At 39.6% G+C, this 13642-nt stretch overlaps 2 protein-coding genes across 9 annotated transcripts in view; both read left to right on the top strand.

The window, feature by feature from the left end:
* The first annotated feature begins 1142 nt into the window (after positions 1-1142).
* LOC121886440 (sulfotransferase 2B1-like) lies at positions 1143-5367 on the top strand. Of its 2 annotated transcripts, none has more exons than XM_042396415.1 (6): positions 1143-1658; positions 2549-2760; positions 3300-3426; positions 3553-3647; positions 3758-3938; positions 4602-5367. In XM_042396415.1, the coding sequence occupies exons 1-6, from the start codon at positions 1520-1522 to the stop codon at positions 4709-4711; spliced, it is 864 nt and encodes a 287-aa protein (XP_042252349.1). In that variant the 5' UTR covers positions 1143-1519; the 3' UTR covers positions 4712-5367. The 2 variants fall into 2 exon arrangements, with proteins under 2 accessions (XP_042252349.1, XP_042252350.1); XM_042396416.1 differs by lacking the exon at positions 1143-1658 and adding an exon at positions 1799-2028.
* A 3070-nt stretch (positions 5368-8437) lies between these two features.
* Positions 8438-13642, top strand: part of wu:fj29h11 (protein NO VEIN) — a 42617-nt gene continuing 37412 nt past the window's right edge. The window contains exons 1-4 of one of the 7 annotated variants that reach the window (XM_042397017.1): positions 8438-8469; positions 8725-8796; positions 9493-9564; positions 12106-13109. In XM_042397017.1, the coding sequence (XP_042252951.1) occupies positions 9558-9564; positions 12106-13109 (1011 nt within the window). In that variant the 5' untranslated portion in view covers positions 8438-8469; positions 8725-8796; positions 9493-9557. The other 6 variants (XM_042397018.1, XM_042397020.1, XM_042397016.1 and 3 more) reach the window with 6 other exon arrangements.

Raw genomic sequence — 13642 nt, forward strand, 5'->3', positions numbered from 1 at the left:
GAAATTCTGCCGCTGTCAGTGTTTAAGTGGATGTCATTGAAGATCTAATCAAGAGCAGTCTCAGTGCTGTGGTGAGGTTGAAATCCTAACTTGAAGACATCAAAGCAGTTAGTGCCAAGAAGTTGTTCAGCTGTTGAAAAAGTTTTTCAATGATTTTAATTAAAAACGGGAGGTTTGATATGGGCCTATAATTGTTCATTAGTGAAGTGTCTAGATTAAGACGTGACTGATGATTATGGGCCTGTGAGAAGACACCTGAGAGAAGAGACGTGTTTACAATTTGCACAAGATCTGAGGCCATTCAATTTGAAACATTTTTGAAAACAGAATATCAAGGCAGCAAGAGGAGGATTTCAGATGTTATATAATGTCCTCCAGGTTCTTATGGTTTATGGGATCTGAATTTTGTCAGTGAAGAAGAAGGCAAACTCATTGCAGCCCCTGGTGGATAGAAGTTCGGAGGCTGCTGACACAGGACGGTTTGTTAGCCTGTCGACAGCAGCAAACAAGGCACATACATTATTATTGTTGTTGGCGATGATGTCAGAGAAGAAGGACCGCCTTGCATTTCTCAGTTCCAAATTATAAATGCGATGTCTGGGTGGAGATCTCTTCTTACCAGAGACAACCTTCACCTTAGTGGGTGCAACGTCATCAATAACATTTGCAATTTTAGAATTGAAATGATCTACAAGCTCATTGTCTGAGACCCAAGAGAGGATGGGAGTGGAAGAGAAAGTCTGCACCTAATATTTCACTGTTTCTCTTCACTTATTTTCAGTGAGATACTGTTTTGAGATAGTTCTCCCAAAGAAAACACAGGAATGATCAGAGAGAGCAACATCGATCACCGCAATCTGACATGTTCAGAGCCTTGGAGATCAGTAACTCCTTATCAAGACCACAACACAGTTCTTTAGTCCCTTTATCCTGAGCGTTGTCAACATGGATGTTAAAATCACCAACAATAACTACACAGTCAAAGTCAACACAGATTATAGACAGCAGTTCAGCAAAGTCAACAAAATTGATTAGATTATAATAGTAGTAATAATAGATTATTTAGGAACATAGCTTGAGAGGAGGAATTCAACTGAAGAGCCACATTAAAAAAAAAAAAATCTTATCTTATTATGACCTATCTTATTAATTTTATTACCAATAACCAATAGATTTACCAGAGGTCATGTATTATCACATTCTCAAGCACTGAATTAATTTAATAACGCATATTCATCACTCAAGACAGTGTAAACCATGATAACCTTTTTGCTCTTCTTCAAACCTAGAACAATCCCATAAAATGGCATTTTCTGTCATTCCCATAGATCGTACCGTCAAACCAGAAACACATCAAACAAACTGAGCTCGCGAGTTAATATTTAAACCACCAACTGCATTACGATATGTTTAAAAAGTGGGGCGGCCAAGGTTAAGAGAAAGAAAACAAAGTCCACCAGTTAATGGGAAGCTGCTTGTGTCTCGCAGCTGAGATCCTTACAATTGCTCTGCTTTAAACATGACTGAGGCAGAGTACTACATAGAATACAAGGGGGTCTATTTGCCTTCAAGCCTGCACCCTCCAAAGAGCCTGAAATACTACGAGGAGTTCACTTTTCGCCCAGATGATATTGTCATTGTCACGTATCCCAAGTCAGGTGAGTATTCACTGTTACCTATAGAATGTGGGGTTGCAGAGGTACTGTTTTTCAGGCGGTCAAATTTAAAAATAAAACACCCCGTGCAGACTCCTGGTCGTATATTAACAATAAACGCAATTAAAACAGACGAATAAAGGAACCATTTTAACTACGTAGCCTACTTAACAATAGTAGAAGCACAAAAATCAAGGACCGCTTCTGTACGCTCCCGGTGGAATAGGGCGCTGTGTAAATAACGGAGCAAAACCGCGTCGGAGCCAGAACGCGGCGCACTCGCGCTCGGTGGAATCCCGGGGTTAGTCAGGCAAGGCAGTCGCCTCTGCTTTAAAATGGTGCTACTTTGCTGCAAGTTATTTTATTCGTCCAGGTAAGGTTTTGAGATACTGTTCTCTGCGATTTATGCTTTATTTATTTTTGCCTCCATTGTAATAGGCAGTCATTCTAAAAAGAGGTGGTATTGCATTGTTTTTATGCTGTGAGCAATGCAAAAGAAATTCAATTCACTCCATTTGTATTGGGGTAGAGACAGTTTGACGAAAATTCAGTTAGATTTTTTTCAGATTGGCATCAATAGCTACAAAATCTGGTGAATGGTATATGTGTATGTGCATGCAACTCTACATGGACACAAGACAAGAATAAGTGGCCTCAAACACCCTACTTGTTGGTTTTTATATATGATATCTTCTCTGCTGTCTGATTTTCACAATGTGCATAATTCATGAACAGCATCCTAGACAAATGTGTTTTAGTGATTAGACTAAAACACAAGAGACAGAATGATTCATTTTACAAGGGCTGAGAAGATAAATGAATCAAATGTGTGTTCTGCATAAGTCATTAGTGTAACTACAGATTTCAAAAAACCTCTTGTGTCCTTTGTTCAGGTACGACTTGGATGCAGGAGATCGTCCCTCTGATCATGAGTGGAGGAGATCCGGCCTCTGTTGAGACTCTTCCTAACTGGGACCGTGTTCCCTGGCTGGAAGTACATCAGACCCGTTTCCTTAGACTTGAAAGTAGGCCGTCTCCACGCATGTTTGCTACACACTACCAGTACAACATGATGCCACCATCCTTCTTTGAAGTTAAGCCAAAGGTAAATTATATTGTATGTGTCATGGATCATGAAGGCCCTTGAAGTGGCAGTAAATAAGTTCCTTGGAGACACTTTGGAGGTTCGAGCCATGGCAGCCATTGATAATGTCACAATGTAAAATACACATACAGATGTAATTAATGACATTGGTATACCAGTTATAGGACCCTACTTATGTGAATGAAAGTAGACTGGTTTCATTAGAACTTATCAGCTTGATCTGTGTTGTCATGCTATGAAAAGACAACAGCTTATTACACATAAATAGTATGTGCACAGAAAATTAACGCGGAGCAGATTGATATGTTATATTGCAGTTGGGCAGAATAACCAAGAACACACACACAAACACACACACAGCCCTCGGACACATCCCAAAACTTGAGATGAAACTCAAAAACTATTGGTTGCATCTCTAAAATATTTCATTGTGAGCATCATGAAGTCTTGTTAAAGATATTTTTCCATGAGGGCACATTTCACTTGTGGTGCAATAGAAATGATTAATTGATTAATGGATGTCAGTATCATCACTGCAGGTCATCTATGTCATGAGGAACCCCAAAGATGTGTTTACATCCTCCTTCCATTATTATGGGATCATCTCCTTTGCGGCCAACCCAGGCTCACAGAGCGAGTTCCTCCACAAGTTCCTTGATGGAAAAGGTTGTGCTCAGTGTTATTCCTATGCAATGTTCAGTATTTATTAACAACACAGTGCACTGAACTGGATCTTATTAAACATAATAGGAATATAGTAATGGAATACTTGTGATTTTCTTTCCCTTCTAGTTATGTTTGGCTCATGGTTTGATCATGTGAAGGGCTGGCTGAATGCTGAAGATAAAGAGCGAATAATGTACATCTCCTATGAAGAGATGATAATGGTGAGGTTCAACAATACTTCTCAAAACTGCCAACTTAAAACTCTTCAAAACAAACATTCCCAACTTCACAAGAATACACATGAGATGAGCTGTGTTTCTCTGTGCTGCAGGACCTGAAGGATTCTGTGGGCAGAATCGCTCAGTTCTTGGAGAAATCTCTGGACACTGAGGTGATAGAGAAGATAGCAGACCGATGTGTGTTCAAGAACATGAAAAAGAACAAAATGTCAAACTACTCTACAGCTCCTCGTGGACTCATGGACCAGACAAAGTCTGAATTTCTCAGAAAAGGTGTGTTTCAATAAATAATACATACACAGTATCAGAGTTGGACAATTCTTGCTAATTGCTAATTAGTGGCTATTGATAAAACTAGTGGAACCAATTATACAGTGATGGTGGTTGGACAACTAAGCAGGCTATGGCATTCAGATGAAGTTGTCTATTAAACTAGTTGGGTCAGCCATCATAGTTTAGCCTGTGTAGATACAATATAGATATAAGGCCAAGCTAGCTGCTAGCTAGGTAGCTGCTCTTTGCTTGGGTGAAAGTAGGGCTGAAAGGAAGCTTCATGGTACGATAGGTCAAGGCTAGAGAATGGTGTTACCTGTCATGGAGCTCAGTAGATATGTAACAGCACAGCCTGATAGCCACTGCAGGGCTACCATAGGAATGCTCACCCAAGTTTTGGCACATTTTACTGTGTATTGATAACTGACAGTACACTTTCAATTCTACTATGACTGGATGTGATCTATAGAGCCAACCACACTAACTTAAATGAAATTAACTGTGAACACCTATACAATACTACTGTACACACACTTAACACATTGTAGCAAATTACATTCTGTATTTCTAGTGAGCAAAACCGTCATTTAGTATACGAGTCACAATTTCACGTATGTACCATTTCTTTAAATTAACTGATTTTTCTTTCATGTTGTGTTTCAGGAATCGCTGGAGACTGGAAAAACCAACTAACAGGGGCAGAAGTGGAGCACTTTGATGCCGTTTACAAAGACAAAATGAAAGATGTCAAATACAAATTTGTATGGGATTGAAATAAATGTGAACAAAACATTTTCCACCATATTGTGATGAATAAAACTGTAGAGGTTCTGTCGGTCACTGCAGTTCACTAAAATGTTCAGTTTGGTTCAGGAGAAATGCAGAATGCTGCCAACTTTCTCAAGTCTCTTGACTTATTAGCTTTTACTGTGTATCTTTCTCATAGACAGACTGTTTTGCCTTGTTTTGATTTCATTGGTTACTTCCTTAAATAATATCACCAATGTTCATTTGAGATTTGTTCAAGAATTAAAATTTGAATTGATTTGGCCAATCAGGTTCATACACAAAACAAAGCTGATAAATACGGGGATAATTATTTTTGGTTCAGTTTGGTTTGTGACTTTTTATCTATTATTGAAACCTACAGTCAGTTGTCAAACCAGAACACATTAATTGGTCTTGGCTTAGAAGTTCATATTTTAAACATATTTTGTTTTTTTAATAATTTGCCTTTCCAAGAAATGTAAAGAGACTTGCATTTGAAGTATTTTTTATTTACAATCCTCATAAGTGGGAAAATGCTGCCAATCATTATGTAAAATGTGTGCCAGAAAACTTCTTAAAGGACATTTAAAACTCAAACTGTAATATGTACGTCAAATATAAATTCACCAATTTATAAATAAATGCTACACCTTTGCACTGAGAGGCTGGGATTGTGATTCTTAGTGTAGTAGATTATTAATTTTTAAATGTGTTTAAAACAAGACTAAGAGTCTACAGCTAGCTTGAGATAAATGCTCATAATTATAATGCTAGTATGTTGATGTTTAGGTATAATGTTTACTATGCTCACTGTTTTGTTAACCATTTTAGCATGCAAACATTTGCTAATTGGTGTGGCGTCAGAGGTGTATGGGCCTCAAAGATACTCTTCTGATTACAAAAACTTACAAACTTAAACTCTTATCTAAACACAACATTACAACAACACAACAACCACACGTCACCTTCCTCTGATGTCACAAAAACTGCAACTGCTCCCTCCAGGAATTACCACTCAACAACTGTTCAATCCAGCAATTACGTTAGCACTATCTGAGGCTGATAGGAATGTCACTAATTTGCAGGTATTTAGTCCTACTCACCATAGCATTGAAGAAAATGAAATTTTGGCCAGAGGATGGTGCCAGAGGAAAAGTCAGAGGATCACCAAAGTCAATAGAATACATCGTTTAGGAGCCATGAATGTCAAATTTTGTGCCAATATATCAAGTAGATGTTAAAATAAAGCACATCATAAGTGAAAACTTTGACCTGTTGGTGGTGCTAGATGAAAAGGGAGATGGATATCTGTACCAAATGTCATAGCAATCCCTCCAGTAGTTGTTGATATATTTTACTAAACACCAAAATGTCAACCTCACTGTGGTGCATTCAGCCTCTTGGGTCAATGAATGTCAAAATTTCATGGCAATCAATGAAATTTTGTTGAGATATTTGAGTCTGGAAGAAAGTGGTGAACCTACTGACTGACTGACAGACCTACATTGCCTCCCTACAATTTAATGTTTGAGCCTCATAAAATCCATGTTGACTTTTATGAGCTTTTATGAGACTGCTGCGACCAAACCGCAATGAAAAAGGTGGACACTTTTAAGTGTCGTGTGGGGTAGCAGGAATGGACTCAAATGCAGAAACCAGCATGCAGAGTTGATGAAAATCTTTTTTATTCCTGAAGTGGTCAAGGACAGAACAGGGCAAGACAGAACAAATGATCCAAAAAAGACTGAACAGAGAACCAGGACTTAAAAAGTAACTGAACTAAGGAGGAGATGAGGTGCAGGTGGGGAGATGGGTGGAGAACTCAGGAGAGGGGAGTGAGCAGACAGGGAGCTGATTGGCTGGGGAAACACAGGGAGCAGGGCAGCACTGATGAGTCCAAATGCAGGGCAGGTATGGAGAGAAAAACAGGCCAGCAAGAACTGAAAAGAAAGAGACAGCATGTTTTGATTTCACTTCCAAAGCTCTCAATTTGTCTTAAATAAGTTGTGAGAATGAAAAAGATGAGCTGAGGCAGCGTACCTGAAGCTGGAGGGTTTCCTCTGTCAGACGCTATATCTCCTCTTTCCACACTGACACCTTGTGGATCCACATCTTCTCTTTGACTAGCAGTGTCTCCTCCAGCTCTCTCTTTTCCTTCTTCCCCTGCTGTGCTCTCCTCTCCCAACTCTCACATACTGTAGAGAGCTCCTTTCTGTCACATGACAGTTTGTTTCAGAGCTGACTGTGTCTCGTTCAGCAGGGCCAAGGTGTCGATGTGAGCGTTGGTTCGAGCTCGTCTTTTTTCAGTGGCCCTGCTGATCTGTTTGTCCTTTTCAGCGAGGAGCTCCTTAAGTTTGCTTGATAATAAAATATATTGAATCATAAATATAATTTCTATGTTAAGAATGAGAACGTAACCAACTTAAATACTAATCAATATCAGACTGCATCCATCTATATTTACTCAAGTTGTGTACAGGACACATTAAAGCTAGAATAACTTATTCCCACCAAAAATAATTTAAACCTGGATTCTTGACCTTTTTTCACTTATGTAATTGAATAGTTCTGGTCAACCGTTATCTATAATTTACACTTCAGATGTGTTTATTGCCTTATATGTTGTAATTTATGAATCTCTGTGTGTCCTTACTGAAGGATTAATAACTATATTTACATATATGTTTAAATTTGCCTGCAGGTGAAGGAACAACAAGCACAACATACACTGCTACTACTCTGCAGCCTGCAGACACCAACAACTGGAACATATCCTGACTGGCAGCCCTGTCTGATATGGTGAAGACGGAGTTAGTCAGCAGAGGCCATATCAGGTAAAATAATACTACATTTCCAAAATGAGAGGATGGGAGAAGTTTCCATCACCACTACTTTTACAGGAAACTAATGAATGGAGAGAAAATCAAGAGGAACTGGGTGGTATGTTCCAAGAACTGGGTGGTATGTTCCCACCAAAAAAGAACTACAAACTAATCAGTTATGGATTTAATGGCCAGAAAATTTGCAGTGAAATACTCAAAACCCATGAGAAGAGTCCAGAACATTCTGGGCACATGACATCATGGATGGAGTAATCTATCGAGTGTAATCTATAAGTAACCAAGTGCCGGTGTATTGGATGTTACTAACAGGTAAAGATAAAAGAATGAATAAATTGTTAAATATTACCAATTACATGTGATTTGTTTGTTTGAGATGTAATTTTAATATAAAAATATATATTTTTGCTTCGAAACCATTGTGGTGTCTGATGTTTGATGTCCATATTTTTACTGTAGAATGAACAGGTGGTGATGAGTGAGTACTGGTGGTTTGGGGGAGACCAAATCCTAATCTTGCCTGGGGCACCAAAATGACTACAGCCACCAGATGTAAATGGACCCTGGTGGAAAAGGGCGTCGTCAACTCCACCGGACACCAGGGCATGGCATCTGGCATCGCCAGCCTTGCCAGGTGCAAGGGCCAGCTCTCAGGATCACAAAGAGACAATCCAGCCACCAAATATAAATGAGTCCTGGTGCAAGACGCTACCTAGGGTGTTGTCAACCTCACCAGACACGAAAGCTACCTGGTGCATACTGCTGTTTCCTGCAGCATAAGGGACATTTTCCCCTTAAAAATAACGCGGAATAATGCAGAGAATTCAGTCGTTTTTTTCCTGCTAATCTGTTGCCACGCCGGTCCAGTAGGTGGCGCTAATGCCACCGCCATTAAAACTCAAGAAGAAGAAGAAGTTAGCTAGGTAGCCAGCTAGTCAGTGCCAAATAATATAAACATTGAATGAGTTTCGCCTTGTACTCTCACACCACATGGAACTTAAGTGTTACAGTATTAGATTCTGAAATATCAATAATGTGACACGGGTATTTCAACACCAGTTATTGATAGAGTAATATGATTTACGTAAAGTTGTATCATAATAGTTAGCAGGTCGGCTAGCTAAAGTAAGCGGCTCCATTGGTTCACTAACGTTATTGCCATGGTTATTTCATCACAGAGACTGAGGATGTTTAATGAAGACGCAGACTCGTCAACTGCAACGAAAGGGAAAAGTCTGGTACAATAACAGGTAGCCGGAGAGTCAGTCAACCTTATGTTACCAACTATTTTAGTTAGTGTTGCTTCTGAGGGTTTCAATATTGCCAGCACGTAGTTGGTCTAACAGTACTTTGTCCAGACTGGGTAACGTCTGTAGCTGCTTTAGGTGTTTTGAAACTAAATTAGATTTGTTGCAGTGCTCCTTTGGCTGTCATATGTTTTTCCTCATCTTTTCTGGCAGTCAAGTCAAGAGTCACATTGTAATAACTCTTTCCCTCCTTTTTACAATATATTAACATAATGTAATAAGTCGGGAATACCCATTATTCCCATTAACAGTTACGCTGTCATGGCAGTTAGAACAGAATTGTAACTAGCAAAATATTTTTATTTATACATTTATATTTGAGTAAACATAATCTTGCATTGTTGCATATACGGAATGCTGAAGTCTGTCTACATAATTTTTTAATTATTATTATTTTACATGTGTTCAAAGCTGAGCCACATTCAACACGTGACATTTCAACAGCACAAAGGAAACAACAATAGTACAATGAACAATAGCACTAGCACAAGACTCACTTGGGCTCAACAGGTTACAGATCCCTGTCACCTACATTTTGACTTTGCTCCGATAAATGTGGCCTGTCTGTCCTCTGCTGTCACCTACATATGTCCTCATCACCGTGCACTACTGTGTTCTTATCCTCATCGTCATCTGCAGTGCCTTCGCCATGCTGTAAGCTACAGCCCTGATTATGAGGGGAGAGAAATATGACCCACTGACAAATGCATGGTATGTTGTTGGTGGCTTGTTTTTACCACTTTTTTTTTTCTCCTTCAACGCACACATCTGTTATAAGTGCACTCACTGAGTTCCTGTGAACCTTGTGGTGTTTTTCTTGAAATAGAGGCAGTTAACCTCATTGACCATAATCTGTCTTCAGCGGCTGAGGGACAGAGTCACATACAGTACATTAAAGCATTGCGTCTTTCATTCAGATCAAATCTGCATTGTACATTTGATTCATTATGGCAGCAGCTAAGCAATGCAAAAAGAAACTGTCATGTAGATGAAAAGGTGCAGTTCAGTTATGTCACTTGTCTTAGATGAACAAACTGTACAAACTTTGGCTGCTGTCAGTTTAGGGCATTGCTACTCAAAGGTTTATGCAGCAGCATCATGGGTGCTGCTCTGTACCCTTTCAAGTGATCTAATTAGCATTAGGGCGGCGTAGCACTGGTAGACAGAAGAAAACGAAACTGAACAGAATGTACAGAAATAACTAATGAGCTAAAAACTCCTTAATGGCAGCCAATCATTCCGGTACAGCAAGTTAAGAACCAGGAGCAAGATAATAACCAGAAGAGGTGTGGTGGCTTATGTGATTACAAGTGACTTTGCTGACAAAAGTATCCGTGCAGTTATCTGGGATTTCACTGTCGCTAAGTTTCCTTCATAACCTCTGTTTCATTTCCTTAGGTACAGGTTTATCATCACAAGTTGAGACACAGACCGGACAGTGTTGGGTCATGTGATTTATTACTCAGCAGTTGAGGTGACTCAGAGTGCAGGCTGGGAAAGAGAAACTCAAAGCTAGTGTTTCTTTCCCCTCCCCTCCTCAGGGACATAACCCCTCAGTCGGCTCCATTTTTGTTTTCCCTTTTGTTTCATCATCGATGTCCCCTTACAGACCAGTTTTGCTTCCTGTATCATTAATTTTGTGTCTCTGCAGATATCATTTAAGCCAAAAAAAACCAAACTGAATAAGATAAGAGAGATAAGACAAATAGTTCATGACAGACAGGTTAGTATGCTGTTTGACCGCACCCGGCTGCTTGTGTTTGCATGTGTGGTGTGGTGTAACCATTTCCAGTAACATGAGAGTGTTGCTGTTCACAATCAGCCATAGATTTGACTGAGAATGCTGATTACTTTCAGTTTCGTTTCTCTCTGTGTTTGCTTAGAATGAAACACAGTAAAAATAGGAGGGAGGGAGGGAGTGGTGTTTATAAGCTAAAACAGGAAGGTTCCTGGTTCATATACAGTAGTTCAACTTATGAGGTTGATGAACAACAGATCTAGACATTGGGGGGGAAAAAAGGTAAGATTGACCCAATCTCTGCTTCCTGTTACCTGTTCCTGCATGTTAAGAATGTTAGGTGAAGGCTAAATAAGCAGCATTGTTGTTAAGTTGTTTTGGTAAAGCAACTTCAGTTATGATTATGGTTTAACAGAATAAAAATGATACGGATTTAATTTTCAACAAGATGATGATTGATATATGTATGATTTTAACTGTTTTCAGATCATTTTTATGCATAGTTGTAAACAAACACTAATTTTCTGTTTCTGAAGGGAAAACAATCCCTGTTGGTTAGTGCGGTTAAAGGTGAAAGCTGTGGTGATCAGAGTAGCCATTATACAGTTTCTAAGAAATGGTCTTAAGAATTTTGATTTTAGGTGAAAAAAATCTAAGTAGGACTTACAAGCTTTGTATAAGGAAACGTTTTAGCAAAATGTAGGTGTGAGTCTTAAATGCTGACTGCAGTGATTAGTGTGTGTTGTGAAATGATTATGTCGACCCAAATAGACCTCAGGCAAGCTGAATCCAAAGCCAATAGCTGCCGCCTCAATATGTTGAAACATGCAAGAAGAGAGCTAATATGAGATTTCATATTTATTTTCCTTTTACAGTTAGGTTGACAGTATCGGTATATGCTGTTTGGGATATTATTCACAAAAATCTTAAATGAGTTAAAGAAGATATAGAAAGCATAAAAAGTTTGCTGCCAAGTTTATATTCTGTATAGAATTTTTAATTTTCACTCGCCATTTCTATATTTTTTATTCTCTTTCAGACACAGAATTCTTGTATTTCACTGTTCAGCTAATATAATATCAAAAATGTGGAATATGTGCACATTTTGTAATGAATATTGATGTGGTTAATGTGAAAATTAGAAAGAATCACATTTAATTTATTCATGCTGAATCCATCACGTCATGATTTTTAAATTTTGTGTGGAGTGTAGGAATTGGGACAGACCATGTATTTTATTAACTTATCATACATTTACAAAATATTAAAAAGTGTGTCACTGCTGTAGTTGAGACCAAGTCTTACATAGGAACATTTATGTATGGCAGCCCTCATATTGCTAATTGTATGGCGCTTAGTATATACAGGACAATTGTATTGCCCTGTGTTATCTATGAATAGTGTGTTTTGAAGCACAGTACATAAGCTTGTATATATCTTATTAGTGAGAGCATAGACTACCAAGAAACTTCTTGTGTTTGTCAATTAATGCTGGTGTCTTCTTCCTCTGATAGCATTACTGAAGATGGAGACGGTTGTGGAGAACATAGTGGCCATGGTGCAGCAGTACCCAGCTGGGGTCCCCCTGAAAAAGCTGGCAGTGTTGTACAGCCAGACATACCGCAAGAACCTGACTTTATCCTCCTTGGGCTTCGACTCCATGGCTAGCCTGGTAGCCTCTCTGGATAGGGATCTGGTTATGAAGGGGGAGCTGGTGTTTCACTTGGACTACCACCGTGAAACTCTAGAAAACATAGTGGCCATGGTGAAGCAGCACCCAGAGGGGATCCCCATGAAAAAGCTGGCTGTGTTGTATAGCCAGACATACCGCAAGAACCTGACTTTATCCTTCCTGGGCTTTGAATCCATGCCTGATCTAGTAGCCTCTCTTGACAGGGATCTGGTCGTGAAGGGAGAATTGGTGTTTTGCAAGGACCACAAGGACAGTGAAAGTCAAGCTAGAGCTGGGGCATCAGCAAAAGCTACAGAAGATGGCAAGAAGATCAAGAATGTTCAGGAAAAAATAGTGGCCATGATGAAAGAACATCCAGATGGGATTCTTCTGAAGAAGGTGGCTATAGCCTACAGCCAGAAATACCACCACAACCTGGCCTTAGCCTCTTTGGGCTTCAAAACGATTTCCTGCCTGGTAGAATCCTTGAAAGGGGATCTGGTTGTGGAGGGGGAACTGGTGTTTCATAAGATTCATCAGCCTCGAAATCAGTGTGGAGCTGAAACATCAGCAAAACCTAAAGAGAGCAGCAGGCCTGCAACACCACAGAGAACTGAACCACTCACTGAGAAGAGTAGCACTACCCCTAGTGTTACTGTGCCACATGGTGATACCAGCTCTGGCTGTGTGCCTCCCCCTCTAGCAGGAATGAACCTTTTTGGATCTCCTTTCGTTTCCACTGCCTCTTTGTTCTCTACCCCATATCTTCCTGGTAACCCTCTCCTTACTGGACCCAAGCCAGCTGAGAAATTGACCCAACAGCAGCTGTACCAGAACGTCTTAGAGGTCAGTTACATAGACGAATACGTAGACTACAGAATCATTTTTGTTTTGGTTGTTTTCTCTGTTTGCATTTGTTTCTAATATACAACTGAGTACATTTGGCAGTGAAGCAACAATTCTAATTTAACTTATTGCTAGTAGGGACATGGACAGTGTATCTTTTATACAGGCATGATGTTTATTACCTTGACACAAAACTCAACGTAAACCAACGCACCTTGACAGGAGGAATGTAGACATTTCACATAGGCTAGCCAAGCTCGCAGTGCTGCTCTAACATGTTGAATGGTAGATAGGCTGCGTTTATATAACGCCTTTCTAGTCTTCCAATCACTCAAAGCACTTTACACTGCATGCTAACATTCACCCATTCACACACATATTCTTACGCTGATGGCAGAGGCTGCTATGCAAGGTGCCTGCTTATCAAGAAGAGTTTCTTAACATTCATACACACTCACACACCGATGGCACAACCGCCAATCTTCCGATTAGTGGACGACCCACTCTACCTCCTGAGCCACAGCTGCTCCGTT

The sequence above is a fragment of the Thunnus maccoyii genome, chromosome 20 (genome assembly GCF_910596095.1).
Source record: "Thunnus maccoyii chromosome 20, fThuMac1.1, whole genome shotgun sequence".
Lineage (NCBI taxonomy): Eukaryota > Metazoa > Chordata > Actinopteri > Scombriformes > Scombridae > Thunnus > Thunnus maccoyii.

Bases quoted from the DNA above. Each gene is read 5' to 3' on its own strand.
- LOC121886440 (XM_042396415.1), top strand. From the start codon at position 1,520: ATGACTGAGGCAGAGTACTACATAGAATACAAGGGGGTCTATTTGCCT. The intron at 3,427-3,552 runs GTTGTGCTCAGT...TTTCCCTTCTAG, and splicing joins CAAGTTCCTTGATGGAAAAG to TTATGTTTGGCTCATGGTTT. The intron at 3,939-4,601 runs GTGTGTTTCAAT...GTTGTGTTTCAG, and splicing joins GTCTGAATTTCTCAGAAAAG to GAATCGCTGGAGACTGGAAA.